The 19243-nt window shown below is 44.1% G+C and overlaps 5 protein-coding genes across 5 annotated transcripts; 3 read left to right on the top strand and 2 right to left on the bottom strand.

Annotated features, from left to right (window-relative positions):
* Positions 1-311: 311 nt before the first annotated feature.
* GLAREA_03247 (Mitochondrial carrier) lies at positions 312-1470 on the top strand (the record flags this gene model as incomplete). Its single annotated transcript, XM_008088331.1, has 4 exons — positions 312-422; positions 473-800; positions 856-1056; positions 1106-1470. 4 exons carry the CDS (start codon positions 312-314, stop codon positions 1468-1470), a joined length of 1005 nt encoding a protein of 334 aa, XP_008086522.1.
* Positions 1471-2136: 666 nt separating this feature from the next.
* GLAREA_03246 (uncharacterized protein) lies at positions 2137-5238 on the top strand (the record flags this gene model as incomplete). The annotated part of the gene is made up of 6 exons (XM_008088330.1): positions 2137-2448; positions 2499-2618; positions 2670-2930; positions 2982-3752; positions 3823-4988; positions 5046-5238. 6 exons carry the CDS (start codon positions 2137-2139, stop codon positions 5236-5238), a joined length of 2823 nt encoding a protein of 940 aa, XP_008086521.1.
* A 6645-nt stretch (positions 5239-11883) lies between these two features.
* Positions 11884-14235, bottom strand: GLAREA_03245 (P-loop containing nucleoside triphosphate hydrolase; the record flags this gene model as incomplete). The annotated part of the gene is made up of 2 exons (XM_008088329.1): positions 11884-14130; positions 14185-14235. 2 exons carry the CDS (start codon positions 14233-14235, stop codon positions 11884-11886), a joined length of 2298 nt encoding a protein of 765 aa, XP_008086520.1.
* Positions 14236-14466: 231 nt separating this feature from the next.
* GLAREA_03244 (SNF7 family protein) lies at positions 14467-15235 on the top strand (the record flags this gene model as incomplete). The annotated part of the gene is made up of 3 exons (XM_008088328.1): positions 14467-14510; positions 14606-14912; positions 15020-15235. The coding sequence occupies 3 exons, from the start codon at positions 14467-14469 to the stop codon at positions 15233-15235; spliced, it is 567 nt and encodes a 188-aa protein (XP_008086519.1).
* Positions 15236-15595: 360 nt separating this feature from the next.
* On the bottom strand, positions 15596-17216 carry GLAREA_03243 (Thioesterase/thiol ester dehydrase-isomerase; the record flags this gene model as incomplete). Its single annotated transcript, XM_008088327.1, has 5 exons — positions 15596-15753; positions 15817-16166; positions 16217-16512; positions 16559-16894; positions 16944-17216. 5 exons carry the CDS (start codon positions 17214-17216, stop codon positions 15596-15598), a joined length of 1413 nt encoding a protein of 470 aa, XP_008086518.1.
* Positions 17217-19243: the final 2027 nt, after the last annotated feature.

The raw sequence follows: 19243 nt of genomic DNA, 5'->3' as shown, positions 1-19243 counted from the left end.
AAGGGTGGTGATCCATACCTTTGTGCTTCCGTCAAAAAGGTTCCATGTACTTTTGTACCCAAATCTACGACCCCGCATAATTCAGTTGTGCTGTGCTTCATTTCGTCCCAACTTTGCAACTGGCAAGTGAACCATAGCGTGGCGGTTTCATCGAACAAGAAATCGCCCTATCTATGGAGGTGAAAGCTCCTATGACTTTATCACTGGAGCGTTGAGGAACTGCGTTTTCCTGCAGATCCCCATCGCAGACCTGGAACATCGGCGTGCCGCCCAATTCCGACTCCTATCGAAATATAAACAAGGGAGCTGATATGGCAGAAGGTGATTCAGGAGGGGCAGAGCATAGACAGAGGAGATGGATCAAGAGGTATCGGACAGAAGTTGCTGCATCTGTGAGCAGTATCTTCTCTACGTTTGGTGCTGTAAGTCTCCCTTCAATGCCTTGCGAGTGCTCCCAATGACAAATACACAGTTTCCCCTAGATTCGATGAAGACCCGCATGCAGACATACAAATACAATAGCTTCGCAGATTGCGTTCGACATACATACCAAACAGAGAGACTGCGCGGGTTCTTTAGGGGAGTACTGGCACCTATGGCCAGCGTCACCTTGGTCAGGACGATCTCTTTCAGTGTCTATCAAAGGTCGAAATACACTTATTCGGCGTGGTTCAAACGGAATTTTGGGGTGGATCCGCTATCTCATGTCAACACGCTTGGAACATATCCCAATCTCTCGACTGTCGCATGCTTTGGAGCTGCTGGAGCTACTGCTGGGTCCTTCATTACATTGGTAGCATGTGAGTTTGGGAGACATACAACGGTTGACTACGGGCTGTTATTGACAATTTTTAGGTCCCTTCGAGCTGACGAAATTAAGTGCTCAAGTATCAGTTTTGATGGCCGACCGAAACAGATCAAGCGTTTCTGACCCCTCGGTTTCTACTCGAGAAGTTGCAGCAAGTTATCAGAATAAAGGTACATTTCAAACGGCCAAGAACATTGTGAAACATCGTGGATTCGCTGGGCTATATTCTGGGTTCAATCTACACCTGAGTACGTATTCTTGTCGCCAGGCTGTGGGGCATGTACTAATGCCAGTCAGTGCGAGATACCCTCGGCACCGCGATTTACTTCATGACATACGAAAGTAGCAAGCAACTTCTTACAACATACTCTGGGGATTCATCGCCTACGAACCCATTGGCGGTGCTGTGTGCTGGTGGATTTTGTGGTGTTGCGAGCTGGGCTCTTATCTATCCCATAGACTCTGCTAAAAGCATCTACCAACGAAATTGCTTGACGGTTTGCAGAGGGCAACAGGCCAAACCGCCGCCAAAGATCCAATTCTTTAATAGGCGTATGTACAGAGGACTTGGGGTCTCTATGGGAAGATCTTGTGTGGTCAACTCAATTTTCTTTTCGGTTTTTGAGTTTATCAAGAAACAGATTAATGCTCTTGAGGATTAAAGCGAGGCTTTGCATATCATTGGAGTTGTGGGGATTTGATTAGTCCAAGCAGTTCATTTGGGTGGCGTGGAAGGGTTTTGATTTGTAGATATGAAAAGTGTCGAGGGATTTGATACCATTGAAGCTCACTCGTGTCTATAAGAAGAGCTAGCATACTTATTAAGTAGATTTATGAGAAGGAATACAAAATACTCCTGCAAGATACATCATCTTTTCGAATTTGAGGTTCGCTGACAATTAATAAACGTACTGATCATTAAGTTCTAGATTGATAAACTAGCTTATAGATGTGTGCTGAATCAGTTCTATGACAGCTTGATCGTGGAAGCCAGCAGAGGCGAAAATGATCGTGGTAAGTACTTCATAGTGTTGCATTAATTTTGTGCATGAATGAACTTATGCTCACACGTTGAATTATGCGCTAGGCTGAAAGGGGACGAACTGCTCCAGCGCCGACCCGACAAGATCTTGACGCCCGACGATTCCATCTCCTCCCAAACCTAAGTATCGCCCGCTCCAGGATTTTTCTTTGCCTCTGCCAAACGTAGTCCATCTACGCAGTCTTTGACACTAGAATTATTTTGATAAACGTGCTTTCCAGCGCACGTAGGCGCACTGACCGTTTATTGTAGGATCTTTCATGAAGGTAGGTTCGTGACTGTCGCGATGGGTAAAAAGAAGAACAAGAACATTGTCAAGGCGGCGCAGGCGCGAGCTGCATCGAAGCATGTAGCTAGCCATACTGGACAGCCAGCCGCACAAGACTCTAAGGCTATGCAAATAGCGAAAGAGGAGCGACGAAAGAATAAGTTGGAGAAACGGAAGAAGGACAAGGCGAAGATTACAGCTGCGATGTGGGCAGGACCGGCTCCTGCCCATCTTGTTGGCAAATTAGATGTACCCAAGGTCAAATCGAAATACCAGTCGTATTTCGAGTTTGCAGAGAATACAGAAAAGAAGAAGAAGCTGGAATATCAGGTTGGCAGATGCTTCGAAGTGTGATTGACGAATGCTTACCATTTCTACAGGTCACCAACGATACGAATCCTCCGCCCGGATTCGTATTTATTCCTTTTGGAGATCCAGTTATGACGAATGCTTGCAAAGAATTGTCGAGAGAAAGGGGAGCTATGATATTCATCGTGTCGGTAAGACGTTCGGCTTCAATTATACATCAACGGTCGCTAATATGCTACTAGGCATCCAAGGAAGAGAACTCCAAGATATCCGAATTCGTGCATAGGACCGGATGCCATTTTCGCGAATCGATAGTCGAAGAAGCTCGCCAGGTGGTCGGCGATTCAGTTATTAATCGCCCAAACTACGAGCCGGGCGCTATCGAACCAATTCCCGAATCCCAGGAAGAAATCAACAAGCAAGCCGATGCAGCGATTAGGGATCTTTTTCCACGAATACCAAACACCGATCGGCAGATGATAATCGAGCATGCTTTTCAAAAGGTGAGCATTCCATGCGACCCACAGGACTCATCTTAGTACTAATGCGAATAGGGTGTCTTGTTTCACGGTGAGCCAACTGTAGGACTACAAGCTGATCTTCCTTTGTCCCGACGTGTTCAACTTGCTGTACTCGCTCACATCCGGCATACTCACACTAGGTACGACAAGCTTCTCAGAGAGACAAGTTGGGTTAATGCCCGAAAGGTTGTCGAGTCTGTCTGCTTAGATTTCATCTTCAAGTGGCGAGGTGACGAAGAGACTGGTCGTGATCAAATGGACGAAATTCTACGTGAAGTTGTAGTCATAACCGATTCCGAGGATGAGGGAGATAGTAGCTCTGAGGACGATAGTTCCGACGAAGAAGGTGAAATCTCCTCGACCAGTTCTCCAGAACTTCTGGCCCAACCAACTTCTCGGAATCAACACCGACCTGCCCTATCGCCGGGTCCCCAAGATTCCGACATCTCAAGTATCGCACGGCAAGTACAAAGCGAGAATCGCCCTGCCCAACCGGGTGCTATTTCTTCTCGCACTCGATCTAGGATGAAGCCTAAACCACAAGGACCAAAGAAAACACAGAGAGGATTCAAGCGCTATCAAGCGGCTTGGGATGATGCTTTGCACCGACAACAAGATCCGTCGCACCGTCCCCTTGCGGCACAGTCTGATACACGCCTTGAGCAGGGCACAGGCAGGCATCCATCTGATATGTCAATAGCACCTCGATATTCACAACAACAGGCTGATACAAGACCGACTTCAGTTCATGGTCGCACCGATATGGACTCACGACGCTATGCAGAAGGTCCAGCTGCGCGCATGGTAAGCTCACTTCACATGGCCGAATTACTCTGACAGCTTTTTACCACCCCCGGAAGACTAACCTTTACAGGAACCATCTTACTCGCAACGTACACAACCTCTGGATAATAGGCCACAAAGAGACCAGGTAATCGTGAGACAACTACCAGATCACTACATTAACCAAGGCATGCAGCCACATCGTGGCATTCCAGTTCAGTCTTTCAGGGACAACAGACCATCACAAGTTGTGAGCGGATCTTCTCACAGACACGGTTTTCAAGATTTGCTTGTTCCTTCTATTGAGTCAACCCCGAGCGATGTTACTCGTACTTTGATGCCCACAGAAGAGCGTCATCCGAGACCTGAGACTTTCGGTCGCCGTCAGGATTCATATCCTAGACAGGTGATCGAGTCTCGAAGGCTTCCCCCGCCACAGCGGCAATTCATTGTGATTGATGATGACAGCCCTCAAAACAAACGCCGGCGTGTGGTTCACGAGGAAGATTCAGGTCGTTTCAGACCTTTGCCGTCCCATGAACATGGTGCAACATCAATTGCTGATTCTCATTTGCCATCACCCTCATCTCTTCCGCTAAGACGGTCATCCCCTGGGACCAGAATAAGTCACGATAGACCTAGTCCGAGTATGTCTGGGGCACCAGCTTCTTCGTATATTACCGCCAGCGGAAGAAGCATTCCTATATATGATGTGCCAGATACTCGTTTCATTGGACGCCCACCTGAGCATTTCAGAAGAGCAGAGGTATATGACCCAGCCCAACAGAATGGCGGGACTGTCGTACGCCATCTCACATCAGCATACCCTGTCATTTCTCCTGGTGAGGTATCTCATCATCGCCTGAGACATGAGAGTAGACCGGAGAACTTTTATAGCCCAAGACCTGTTGAAGATGCTCACGGGTCAAGGCAGGTCGATTCAGACTACCAGCAACCTCTCCGTAGATCGCAGACTCCAAATTTTCCTGTTCAAACCAGAGTTTCTCGTTCTTATGATGCCGGTGTTGGTCGAGATGTCATCGACCAAGCTTTCATTCATAACTTTTCTCAATCGCGTATAAATGGTTCCGTACATGTTGGAGAAGCATCGAATGCCACGCCAAGTAGTCGTCCTGTACGCTCAGCGATATATGCTCCCGGGTTCCGGCATGATTATGAAGAACAAGAGCGGAGAGCTTTTCCAATTCCAGTATCCACTCGAGCAAGGCCTCCACTAGAATATACTGAAAGACCGATGTAAGATTAAATTGTTTGGCTTCTGTAATTGTTAGCTGACTATGGTATTCTGACCAGGTACGAACACGAAATACAACACCGTCCAGTCATTTATGAAGATAATCGCCGTCCTGCCGAACGTTTCCATGGAACCCAGGACCAGGCCCCCATTTTTATTAGAGAGAGGACTACACGGCCTTTGGAACCAGTCCCAGCACCATATCGAAGTCGCCAAGAACCAGTCCGGAGACAGGTCGTAGTTCTGGATTAAGCAATTTTTCTTTCTTCATAGCGGCCTATAGAAACGGCCATATGTTCTGATGCATTTTTGAATCCAAACCGGGGATTGGCATGGTCTATTGTACCTGCCATTCCCTTATTCTTGGAAACCATTTACAATTTCGGCTCCGGCAGCCATTAAACCAGGCGGATGCGGCATCTTGATACCCTGCATTTGGAGGAGTTCTGTTATCTTTAAGGAGTTGATGGTATGCTATCATTACCAACATTTTGATAAGGGGTAGGCATAGGCGGATTTTGGTATGTCATTATCACAACTGAAGGAGTATGTTTAAGCATTTTTGGTGTACAAGGCATCGTTTTGGATGGCGTGGGATGGGTATTAAGCAAAAGGATTTGCTTACTGTATATCATACCGAGCGACATTATTCGTGTATCATTATCTGATGAGATCAGATATCCTGATGGCTTTCGCCAGGCATACTAAATGTAATAAACATTATCACTCAAATCTAGCTGACCTACGAAAGTGTGACGTTGTCCAGACCGACCAAGGTAGTCCAGCTCGTGATGTACAAGATAGGTCGCAGTCGTAGCACGTCATTCGCTCAGAACAGTTGACGAGATTTACGATATTTCGTCAATGGTCGTTTTAAGATATAATCTTTTCAACTCTGTTTCGAATAAAATACCTATTCAAGCTGCTTATCGGTTCTAATGTCTGCCCTAAGCTTATGGCATAATAAGGAGGTTCTGCCATTTAGAGCCCAGTCGGAGATGCGGTTATCTACAGTTGATGCTTGTATGTATGATATATCACTTCCCTATCACATAGGTGTGGTTTAGAACCCTGAGTCATGATTCTTTATTTTGGGAAGCTTGGATTTAAATGTCTTTGCGGCGGCCTGTTAAGAGAAATCAAACTAAATAACGGTAATGTTGCTCTGAAATGGTGGAGATATGGCTGGGAGGGTGGTGTTTGATTCTTTTGGCGTGGCGTTGTGTGTTCTACTTTCTTGTTTCTTTCCTGTTTTATAGAGGGAATTTATGTCGAGTGTGGAAGTGGTCGGTTGGTAGTTTGGGAGGCGGTATTGTCACCAATTTTGGGGGTGCTGCCGATTTTGCATCACTTAAAAAAAAGGGGGATAGATGTCGGAGGAGGGTGGTTGAGAGAAACAAGGAAAAGGCTGGAATTGGAGGTTTGAGGGAATTATATTGGTGGTGTGGTGTTGAGCTTAATATTAGAATACTTGCACTGATGTGGGAGACTGAATGGTGTTTTTGAGCTACTTGAGCACAAGGTGTTTCATGGGTTATATATGGTGGTGGGATGAATTGGGGGGTTTGGAAGTTGAGAATGTGTAATAGGGGTTTGGAGGATGCAAACTTTAGGAGATAAGTGGTATTTTAGTCATTAAATTTGGGAATGGAAAACGTTGTAGGTGGGATTTTTTGGGGAGTAGTGTTGTACTCTTGATTGGGAGGCTGCTAATTTTGGAGCAGATAGTTGGAGGATGATATGTCTACTAGATCAAAGGTATCATCTCATGATACCGTGTAGTTCTGACGTAGTCGAGTGTGGGGAGTAATGAACTCTTTTCTATTATTTAGCAATTCAAGCGGTTATCCGTGTAATTCCTAAATATGCAAAATGTGGAAACTTAGGAATAAAGAAGACACTTCCAAAATAACTGTAACAGATCAGGCCAAGTAGAGAAAGCGCTGGGAACCAACAAATGTTATCTATAGAAATAAAATACTCAAGTATTGATGTATTGTCTGTCAAAACCATGTAAATTTCTGGTGCGGTCTGTCGTGACCGTCACCAGGAATTGATTATGGAATGAGTGTTGGCCGAGAAAATTTCTTCATCGAATTTAAATTTGCTGTCGATTTGAGTTACTTGCTGCTTTTCCGAAACTTTCGAAAAGAAAGTGTCAAAGGACTTTGGGTTGGAGGTCAATTAAGACAGAGTGATTTGAGGGGTTTAAAGGGTTTGAATCATTGACCTGAGGGAATAGCAGTGGTTGGATTGCAGTGTACCCTGGCACCGGCAAGTTTTATCTCTTCAGGCCAAGTAGGTGCTCTTTTTTATATGCTGCTGAGGACTGAGTTAGAAAGAGCACAAAGGGTAAAATGTGATGGATGGGCTGGTTTTTTAAAGAGATGTATTGATTTATAACAGTAGCCAAGGTCAAAGGATCCAATGTTTAAGAGAAGTGTGACTTTATTGTTGATCGTGTTTCCAATTCTTAGTAGAGACTAGAAGGACAATATGTTGACTTGAGATTGACGGTAATATCTCAATGTTTGACGGTTCTATACAGCACTATCTGTAATAGTCCGCTGCTTGAAGACGTCAAGTCGCAAGCAATTTAGTAAAAGAGTAATTAGATCGTTCTTTCCAACATCTGGTAATTCAAATGATAATAGTTGTCGTTATTAGTTCTACATGCGCTGGAAAGCTCGTCATAAAATATTTTTCTATTTGGTACTAAAACTGCAAATTAATGGAACCCAAATTCAACACCCTGATCTAATTTAAATCACTCGAAGTCACACCAGCTGTTAGAACTTTCCAAATAACTTAGGATATAAATCACCTTTACCTTTTATTGGAAATAGCTCACCTAAGATTTTGTAACAGGCGATTCAACCTGCAGGTCAGTCAATCTCATTGGAACTCTAAGTACACGAGCTTAGACTGGGTTGATCTTGCGACGCTCATTCAGATTAGACCGGGGTTTGTCACCGATCTTGAAGTTGCTGCCGAAATCAACAAGTCGTAAAGTATCATTTAGACGTGAAGTGTTCACTTCGTCCCATACATAGCAGCCCTGTGTTTTTGTCACGTTTTACGCATCGATACGTTTCCCGCTTTAGTACGTATTTGTTGAAAATCATGTGAGGAGATGGTTGCATCGGTTGCTTCTACTCTTACAACAGCAGCACTTTGAGGATTCTGTTCTGTACGTTGGTATTTCGATTCAGAATTATAAATTGTAACCTATTGGTTTAGTAGGAGTAGTAAGGGATATCGTAAATGTAAGATGTTGTCCTCCTTACTGTATCGTAACTGCCAGATATGAAAAGTTGATTTGTAGTACACTTCTTAGATTACATCCCAGTTGTGCCTGGAATTTGATTCTCTTAGAAGATTCCTTAGGTTGGGCGAAAGAAGTCGAAGTTAGTAAATGGGGAGATGTATATACGAAAGGGATTAAATAATGTAAGTTCGAAATTGAAGTTGAATGAGAGATGGAGACATTATTTACACGGTAACCGCGGTATTTAACTGTTTAACTAACATAATAAATAGTTCGTTTAATGTTTTGTGTTAGCGTTCTATTTAGTCACGGAAGAATAGAATTCAAGCTGAGTCTACGTCCAGTTAGAGATTCTCATGTGAAGAGAATTCAGTATTCAACGACTGGCTTCGTGCTTTCAAACTACCTAGAGAATATCTTATTAACGGAAGAAAAGCTATTTATAGTTGTAAAACGAATTCCGTTTCTATATCCAAGAACCTCTAGTCACTTAGCAGCTCCAATGTGTCTTAGGATTGCGAGAATAGCATAGAGTAAGAGAATAGTTTACAGTGTTTCTGCTAAGCCAAATTTTGTATTAATTGTGTTGCCGGAATCTCACTCATTTACTTTGCAAGAAAATAGTGGTGAAATAGATGTTGCTGCCGAAAATGTGATTGCTGCCGAATTTATATTTACATACATTTTGAGCCGAGCTAACAAGGATAGCGACCACAAATCTGTTGAATCGTAGTGGAATGAAATTTCATTCATTAGTGACTAAGTTTAGGCTGTACACCTTTAGGCTTATTATATAGAGAAGCTCACAAGTCGTATAAATTCGAGATACTTTTGGGTGTTAAAGAGTAGTTACTGAAATAATATAGAATTATTTAAGTAATAATTCATTTAGAAAACTAAACGCGAACACGCAACTAATATAAAGAAGTCGAAATTCTACTTGTAAATTACTTCTTACACGGTATATAAGCTAATGTGGAAGAATACTAAAGACTTAACAAATTTAAACTATAGTATACTCGTTTGTTTTAATATATAATAAATTACTTTCTTTCAATTCTTAGTTTTCCGACTAATGAACAGATTAATACGTATTGATTTATTAAGGTGTTTAGAATCTAAATAATTAAAATTTGAAAAAAGCTTTTCTTTATATATACTTAAGGTTAGTAAAGATTTCCTCCTGAGAAAAATTTTATACGTATAGAGAGTAACTAGAACTATTGAGTTTTATTTAGTGTATAATTAGAAACTTAAATAAAGGTGCCTATAACTCTTTCTATAATACTAACGAATTCGACTATAGGTTTCTACCTCTAAGGCTTCGAGTACTTCTATATATTTATCGAATATATAACGACTTTATAGCTAATTATTTTCTATTAAAATTAACTAGGGATCCTAGAACTTAAAGTATAAAGAATAATAATTACCTAATCTATTTTAAGATATAAAGAGAGCTTAAGTATACCTACTAAGCGTTACTATCCTAAAATAATTACTTTAAAATCCTCTTATAGAATCCACCTCGTGACTACTACTGTTAATTTCTACCTTCTATACGTTATATAACTCTAGTATTGTAAATCTAAAATATTAATCCGGATTAGTAAGTTGTTAACAAAAGCTTTATTGTCACCGAATTTAAACTTACACTTTCTAAACTTTAGAACTCGCTCGGAAAAGAAATATTCGTCTTAAAGAGATAAGTGTCAATAAGTCGTTTACTTGTTTGAGAAGAGATTTCTCAAGAATTCTCTTATAACATCTGTCTATAATTATAAGGATCTAGGGTTAGATCGAGGATTTTAGGTTTATATAAACTTACCTAGGTAGTACTTAAGGAACTTATTGTATACACATTACACAAGGCCGATTTACTTACTAAAGGGGGGTTTTTTTTTTGAAAAAGAAAGAAACGTGTTAATATAATAAAGCTAAAGAACTAAGTAGATGCTAAGTTAACAAAATTACTAGATTCTAATGTAAATAGATTTTCTTGAAACTAAGCCAAATCTACTGTTTACTTCTAATAGATATACACGAGGATATTCATTTCGCTACCTATATAAATCTACATCCTAACTGCTAATCCAACCTTAGTGCCATCGGGGCGTTCCCAGGCTCCTTGCAGGCAATAGTCGACACAGAAGCGATGTCTGTTCTCTTAATTACCTTAATGTTAAGTTGTGATTTATTGTAATATTGGGTTTAATTAATTATGAAAGAAATTACTATTTATCTCACAAACAAGTCCCACTTTTCAACATCTCATCCAAATAGGTCTGTCACCGAAACTAAGGTCACTACCGAAGCCACTTCCGCTAATTAAAACGGTTTTACTGACTCAATCTGCAGTCTTGTACCTCTCACTTGATACGGTAAACGAACTCCTGTATACTCTAACACAAAATAACTAGGGTTTTCACTACATCAGAAGGAGTCTACACAATGTGGATGTTATTCGCCTGGTTTTGGGCATGTATATTAAACCTGCAAAAAATTCGGTGGGCTTTTATCTTAGTCATTGACCAGATTATGAATGATAGTGGGATGTTGATTTAGGTTTCTAGCTATAGATGGGGGAATTGTGTTAAGTTCGAAGTATTGTGTGTAGGGAGGAGCGTAATTAGTTATTCGATTTATTCTTGTGTAAGGACACGAGATATATTTGAAATACACAGGTTTTCGAATGTCAGAGTACCTGCATCCAAGGACAAAGGGGACATTCTCAATCTAACTCAAAACAGCAGGATAGATATTTGGCTACTCACTTAAGTATCCAAATATCCTAAACCTAGAATCTCTGTGGGAGGTAAGAGGTAAGTGGTTGCAAATGTATTGTTTAATCGTAGCACGACTTCTCTAGGAGAATAAAGTATAAAATTCACTGCGTCACCTCAAAGAAACCATGCAGCATACAATGGAAATTGGGAAGACAATGGCAATACTGCTGGGCGGGGGAGACCCCCGGACGAGTAGACTAGTGATCTGGAACGACTCTCCCAAGGTGTGACTGGTTACGGTGATATTCAGTTGTACGTGTTCTGGCGTAGCAGATAAGACCAAAAACTTAAAAGGAGAGAAGACAGTTTCCACCGAAAAGTAACCTGTCATTGATTTCCCATTTCCCCCTCTGAAACCAAAAAAAGCACCTCTTGTTCCAATAAAACATTTACCATCTCTTCTCTATCCATACGAAAGAAAACTTAAATCATCTTGTTCTCTATTTCAATAGCACGCTGGAGCTGTTCCCATGTACTCTGTCTGATACTTGCTGCATTGTTATGAGTAAAAGTATGTTGATGATATGCGTAGATATATTCCACGACGTCTCAACTGTTTAGTAACATCTACGTTTCTACTCTGACGGGTTTTTGGGGCGTTGGTGAAGACGCGTGCTTGAACGGGGAGTGAAGGAGAATTGAGTGAGGATGGTTGGATGAGGTAAGTTATACTGTGTCTCTTTGATGAAGAATCTACTGGGTGCATCAACGGATTTATTGTGTTGTTCGAACAACTGGGGCTTCAATGTCATAATTAAGTCCTCGAGAAGATTCAACTAAATTCAACAACCACCTAACCGATATAATCTCTCACATCACCACCCTAACACCTCAAACCCCAACCTACATCCCCCTCTCCTTCAACCTCAAATACTTCCTCGCATCCTTAACACTAGCCTTGACCGTCCCCAACGCAACCTCCCAATCCCTCCCCTCAATAACCAATCCCTCCTCACCCATACCCGCGCCCATCTCCCTCTTCAACGCCGCCACCGCCGCCGCCTGATGCAAATTCCCCAGATCCGCCCCTGAATACCCGGTACAACGCTCATCTCTGGCCACCGTATCGAGCGCCTCAACCTCTTCGGGCGCCGCAAGTGGGAGAGCCTTCTTGTAGAGCGCTTTGAGGATCTCGACGCGCTCGTCGGGGGTAGGCAGGTCGACGAAGACGGATGTGCCGAGACGGCCGGGACGGAGCATGGCGGGGTCGATCATGTCTGGACGGTTGGTGGCGGCGACGACGTAGATGCCTGCGCGACTCGAGAGGCCGTCGAGTTCTGTGAGGAGGGTGTTGACGACTTTGCTGCTTGCTTCGGAGAGAGAGTCTTCTCGTTTGGGTACTAGAGCGTCGAGTTCGTCGAAGAAGAGAATGCAAGGGACTGAAGACCGCGCGCGTTCAAACACTTGCCGAACGGCGCGTTCGGATTCTCCGACGTATTTGTTGAGGAGTTCGGGGCCTTTGATGGAGATGAAGTTTGCTTTTGACTCGTTTGCTACGGCTTTGGCGAGGAGAGTTTTACCACATCCAGGAGGACCCCAGAGAAGTACACCTGTTGGCGCTGTGATACCTACTCTTGCGAAAGACTCAGGTCGCTTGATGGGCTCTACTATTGCCATCTCCAACTGCTCACGAACCTCATGAAGGGCGCCAATATGTGCCCATGTCGTGTCTGGAATCGTAGCAAAGCCCTCTCGCTTAGCAGATGGCTGGACTTTCGGAATCGCAGTAAGAAAATCATCATATTTAATCGAGAAATCCCCATCAGGTGATGATTCTCCCGCGTGAGCGACCAGAGATCGGAGGATCAGAAGCGCGGGTGCTGTTGGTGGTGTATCGACATCCAGATCCAAATCCATATCTGTGGCGGAGCGTTCCTTCAATACAGCCATCATTCGCTTCATCGCTTCCGTACCCGCGACAGACACAACATCGTTCAAATCGGCTCCAACAAATCCCGGCGTCATTTTTGCGAGTGTGCGAAAATCGAAATCCTCTGCGAGTATGAGCTTTTGCGTAAGTGCGCGTAAGATCTTTTCGCGAGCTTGTTCGTTTGGTACACCCAGGTTTATCTCCTTGTTGAATCTCCCTGCTCGCCGTAGAGCTGGATCTAGACTGTCGGGTCGATTTGTGGCAGCAATAATGATCACTGGTTTCCCTCCGGTCTTCTCTAGTGCCATGTCATCCATACATGTTAACATTTGAGCTACTATTCTCTTTTCCATCTCCCGCTGAGCACTTTCTCGCTTCCCCATGATCACATCAATCTCATCAATAAAGACAAGACAGGGAGCCATTCTCTTAGCTTCGTCAAATATCTCCCTTATCTTCTTCTCTGACTCTCCTGACATACCTGCTACCAGCGATGGCGCAGAAAGTGGTATGAACGAGACTCCGATCTCCGCAGCGAAAGCATTCGCAATCATGGTTTTCCCGCATCCTGGAGGTCCATGAAGTAATACGCCCCTAGGAGGTTGGATTCCAGTTCTGATATATGTATCGGGGTATAACATAGGCATAGCGACAAGCTCATTGAGTTCCTCAATCACACTCTCAACCCCTCCTAAATTGTCCAGTGAGATGTCTGTAGGTGGTGTTCGATCGACTTCTTTCGCCGGTGTTCTTTCCGCCTTCCTTCTCTTCATTTTCGGCTCCCCATTTGGCTGACGGTCGGCTTTCGCTGGAGAATCAGTCTGTCCATTTGGTGCATCTTGTATTGTGACACTTGACGAGACAACTTCCATGACCGGCGGGGTCCCCTCTCTCGGTGTCATACTCGCAGAACTTGGCTTCGACCACATTCGAGTAATGCTCTTATTCATGATATTGTGATCCTTAATCCGTGGTGCTGGATTCTCCTCGATACCCTCGAAGTCTCCATCTAGCGATTCATCGTCGTCCAGTTCCTGTTCCTCTTCTTTTATAACTTTTAGGACTCTTTCAATACAATCTTCTAACAACTTTTTACTGCGTCTTTTCAAGCTCGAATTTGAGTGCTTGATCGAATCATACACCACCGCAGTCGTAAGTTTCTTTCCTCCATTTTCGAATTGCGCCTGTTCGTCGGAGAGTTTGCGAACAACTTGATATATCTACACAAAATCAAATTTTGACCATGAAAAAGCAATCTTTGTGCACTTGCTCACCTCTTTATCCAGCGCCTGCGTCAAAGTCGGTCTGGGACCTCGATTTACCATCATTTCCAGAATTACCAAATCCCTTTCACCATAATTTGTCCCGCGATTCCAAAAAATTGTCCATCAAGACCCTGTCCGGAACATTAATTTACCGCTTATCGAACGCAATCGCCGAGCCGAACCCATGTCTACCTCACACGAGCACCTTCAATGACGAAGCCCCTCCAGCACCCTTAAGTGCTGCGACAGCATGCTCTATCACCCAGTAGAGAACACCCAGCTGTATTCACAATGGGCAACAACAGTAGCACGCACAAGATATCTGCGCAGGATAAGTGCGTTTCCTGCCCTCCAAATTTCCCTGCCCTCAACTACACCAGCAGCAGCCAAACCCCGTCCCTAGGAACCCTCACTAACACCTTCATTGCAGAGCAATCCTCGACATGAAAAACCAGCGCGACAAACTCCACCAATACCAACGTCGTATCACCGTCCTCACGGACCGCGAAACGTCCATCGCCCGCCAAATGCTCGCCGCGGGCGACAAGAAACGCGCGCTCCTCGCGCTCCGCCGCAAGAAATACCAGGAGTCGCTGCTCGCGAAGACGGATAAGCAGCTCGAGCAGCTGGAGCAGCTGACGAGCAGCGTGGAGTTCGCGCTGGTGCAGAAGGATGTGGTGTTTGGACTGGAACAGGGAACGAGTGTGTTGAAGGAGATTCATCGGGAGATGGGGGGGGTTGGATAGGGTCGAGATGTTGATGGGAGAGACGGCGGAGGCGGTTGCTTATCAGCAGGTAAGTTTTAGGGGGGGCGTGGGGTGAAACAGGGCTAATGTGGGTGTAGGAGGTTAGTGATATGCTTGGGGGGAAGATTTCGAATCAGGATGAGGATGAGGTGGAAGATGAGTTGGCGGCGTTGGAGATGGAGGTTGTGGGGAGGGTGGAGGCTGATGTTCAGCCTGTGCTGCCGGAGGTACCGACGAGTAAGTTGCCTAGTAAAGAGAGGGCGAAGGTAAGACAGAGGGAGCAAGAGGAGGAGAGAACGGCTATGTTGGCTTGAATTTTGGGTGGTGCATTGCGTGGCGTTGGTGCATTTTGTGATATTCATGAGCTTGTGTAGATGAGGCAATACCCATTCGTGATATTTAGATGAGGGCTTGTAGATATTGGGAGCATAGTTACAACTGGGTCGCATAGGATATAATTGAGCTTTAAGAAGCTTCTCCAAACAAATCCTCTAGAACAGTGTTAAAGCGGTCAGTAACGTAGTTGGTTCAATTCCAAACCTCCAGCATGGCTCAGTGAGAGCCTACCAAGCTGCTACAAGAGTGCAATTCTCCATCCAATAAGCTCTGTAACACCCTTTTAGTAAACAAGTATTCAAAACCTAGTCTTTACTGATTGTTATGTCCACCGAAAATCAAGTCATCAAACCCTCCTGAGCCTGCTCTCCCTCACCAGCAACATCCGACTTATTATCTAAATGAATACACCTCCGTCTCGCATCCAAAAACATCATCATCTGCGCATAAGTCTCCGGAACAACCTTGATATCCTTCTTTACCTCAAACGTATAATCTACTTTCATCAGTACACCAACACAAAATCAACAATATAGCTAAGAAAATAGAGACTACTTACTGAAAACTCCCGTCCCCTTAGTCTCCCCATCATGCTCGACACTCTTAACCTTACTATCAACCCTAACCTGAACCCTCGTCATCCCCTCCGCACTAACTTTCCGATCCCTCAGCGCTCTACCAGTCTCACTGCCTACGACGCCCTCATCTAACAACGGACTATCCGTATAAGCAACCGTGGCAGTGAGATACAACACCGATCCCACGGGGACCGGATTCTCGAATGTAGACGGATCGAGCGCGATGAATGTAGGTCGGGTATGGGACATTGATGCTACACATGTGAATGCGAGTTCGAATGTGGATTTTAGGAGGAAACCGCCGAAGATCATGAAATTGTGTCGATTGCGACTAATATTCTGTCAATATACAATGTCTATCGGTAAGATTGGAGGACTTACTACTGCGGCTGCATAATCTGTACACTCTGAATCTGCGTCTTCGCCATACTCAACGCATTATCCGGTTTCCGATGTTGCGTATTGGGATCATGCCATCCGAGTTGCTGAAGCCATAACGCGTGGATGAGATCTGATTCTTCGTCATTGGGCGTCTGTTTCCTTAGCGCGAGTTTTGAAGCGGCTTTCTTTAGATTGTAGTTCTTTTGGCCTTGATCGAAGAGTTTCTTTTCTTCTGGTGTTGTGGGGTTTAGTGGGCTTATTGGGACGGATTTTTTGGTTGTTGGGTCGAGTGATACCTTGGTCTGTTAGAAAAGGGGTGTAAGGGGAATGAGTGGAAATTACCATGGTGAAAGCGCAGGTCATTAGGATATCATCTTCTTGTGCTGCCTGACCCTCCGCAGGTGCTTTCGCGACTTGGAGGGAGACTTCCATACTACTTCTTCCCGTAGCAAATGTAACCCGTCCACTCAATTCCAAATCACAAATTTCTTTCAAAGGTCTCTGAAGGGTGATCCTATCCACAGCAGCAGTGACAGTCATGACTGCATCCCCAGTATGCTTATAAGCAACCACACCAGCCAAAGCATCGAGATCCATGAAAAGCGTTCCAAGTCTAATATGACCGGACGCGCTGATATAGCGATCCAAAAGCCATGGGTCTCGTGCAAGCGGTAAGATCTGGAGATTTGTTAGGTCAAGAACAGAGTAGGACGGTCAGGTGACTCACGACTTTAACGTAGCTGTCTTCCATGCTTTTTGGGGTTAAATCTCGAGATGCTGGATTTGGTGTTGCAGGTTTATTGGATGCATCTTTGTTATCCTGTTGCGCTCTGAGTGCTTCGATGAAGGGCATTCGTGTTCGCATGGCTGTGAGCTCTTGGTAGACGCCATCTGTTTGACACCGCGAGCATGCTGAGAAAGGTCGTGCTTGTCGTATGGAGAGTTGAGGACGGCATTTAACGCTTCTCGTCAGACGTGGGAGAGTATGAAGTCCAGACATGATGTTGTGTGCCTGACTTGATTGTTTGAAGCGAAAGACCTGATAGCCAAAACGGAGATAGCGTTATAATTTGTCGAGCATTTTAATCTCTCCAGTTCGTTCATAAGATCATCAATTTGGGCTACTATGGTTGCTGGCAACGAAATAGAAGCGCCGTTGCAATAAAAAAGGTGTTGTCACAGAGAATGAATAAGCTATTTACGTTTTGCTAGTGTTGATCGTTGTCAATTGACAGTGTCGCGTTGCCCGGTTCTTGCCGCTTGGTCCGAGGAAAATGGAAGCTATTTGAAAATATGAATTGACAAGTCATTATTGGTATTATAGAAATCAATACTAGAATGGTGTTTGATACTTGTTTTACGAATCTAGATTTTAGTTCATCAACGCTTCTCCTCCAGTGCCAATTTAATAATCTTTACATATGTATTTTTGCTGTCGCATCACCATCCTCAAAGGCTTAGCACGAGCAGACTAGCGAACCCAACTTTGTGGAATGTAACATTTGCTTACCTGTTACGATTATTCTATTTGAAAGTGTTGGTAATGACTGGAGAATCTCATCTGGTGGTTTAAACAAATCCAAACTCTTCTATTCGGATACTCAACGAAATGTTTCATCTGATATAGGTGAGAAAGCATCATATCGTGACTGATCTAAAAATAAATAAGGTTCAGGTCACCCGGAAGATCATGTACAGAACATCTCGACCGTTGCATCTCGAAGGATTTGACTGGTTTGTCCAGATATGCAGATATAACTGTGCCACAAAGAAGCTTTTCAGATCTGAGAAGAAACATTATACGTTTGTTCTGCAGCTCTCGTCAGTGAGGAAATTGAGGCGACTTTTGATACACCTTATGCCTCGAAGACGTCGATCCCGGTTTGAGCACCAACGCCGGTAAACAGTGACACCTCCGATGATGAGTACCCGCAGGATCTCGGCCATGTATCTTGTACAAGGCATGAGTTCTCAAACCGCGCGTTGTGTTCAAGTGCTTTTGACTTCTCGGACTGCCGTTGAACCGCAACGGGGAACACATGAATGGCCACAGAGCGCCGAGCCAAAGACCTAGACCAAGACCGTAGCCAACTTGGCGGTAAATTCGTCAAGATGTTGGCAGATGTTGGATGTATTACTCGTACAATCTTCGAATAGATAGACGCTGGATATGATTGAAGCTGTAAAAGGATAGGGATTGATCACGTCCAGGTCCGCCACGATTCCACGAGCCATGGCAGTGTCTTACATGTCGAACGTCCTTTTCAAACGGCTGATGGATGCAGAGGATTAGGCCAACGAATAATTTTGATAGAAAGTGGACGCCAGTTTGCTAGACAACAACCTGATGAGGTGGGCTGTGCAAGTGTTTTCTGGGTTGCCGAAAACGAGGGGTGCGCCCTCTCAGGGAAATTATCATTTTCACGCGCCCAGTCCAAGACGGAACCTGTTACAGTATCGACGAACTTCAAACACCAGTAGTTGAGACGATGTTTTCGGTTTGAACAAAACATCAGATTGCTGTGGTGAAGCGTCACAATGTTCCAAACATCTCTATTTGTTTGCATTTGGAGTCATGATGATGTATTCGAGATCTGGAGATGTTAGGAACAAGATTTCATGCATTTGCTAGGGGCTGATTCAACATCTGGCGTACCTGAGCCAAGACGTAATACGAAATACCACTCTATGCGGTTTTCGTATCGCCGCCGCAAAAGGTAAGCAATTGCCCCAATTGTTAGTAGTAATTTAGCGATGAATAAGACAAGAAAAAGTTTACTAGCAACCTGACTAAGACTTAGCCATTTCCCACCTGAGTCTGCGAAGAGTTGAGGCAAATTCATAGAATGGCGAAAGATATACGAGCATTTTGAGAGATGAGTCTATTTGCAGCAAAACGGCTTTAAGCAATTCCGACGTGTTGCCGTATTCTGTAAATTGTATTCGTCTCGTACTCGTTATGAATCGTGCTTCGCGGCCAGGGGTCGTTTTGATATGAATCCGTCAAAGAAACAGCATTGGCAGGAA

This window comes from Glarea lozoyensis (assembly GCF_000409485.1).
Source record: "Glarea lozoyensis ATCC 20868 chromosome Unknown GLAREA6, whole genome shotgun sequence".
Lineage (NCBI taxonomy): Eukaryota > Fungi > Ascomycota > Leotiomycetes > Helotiales > Helotiaceae > Glarea > Glarea lozoyensis.
The sequence above is the reverse complement of the archived record's forward strand: the minus strand, read 5'-3'. Positions and strand labels throughout refer to the sequence as shown.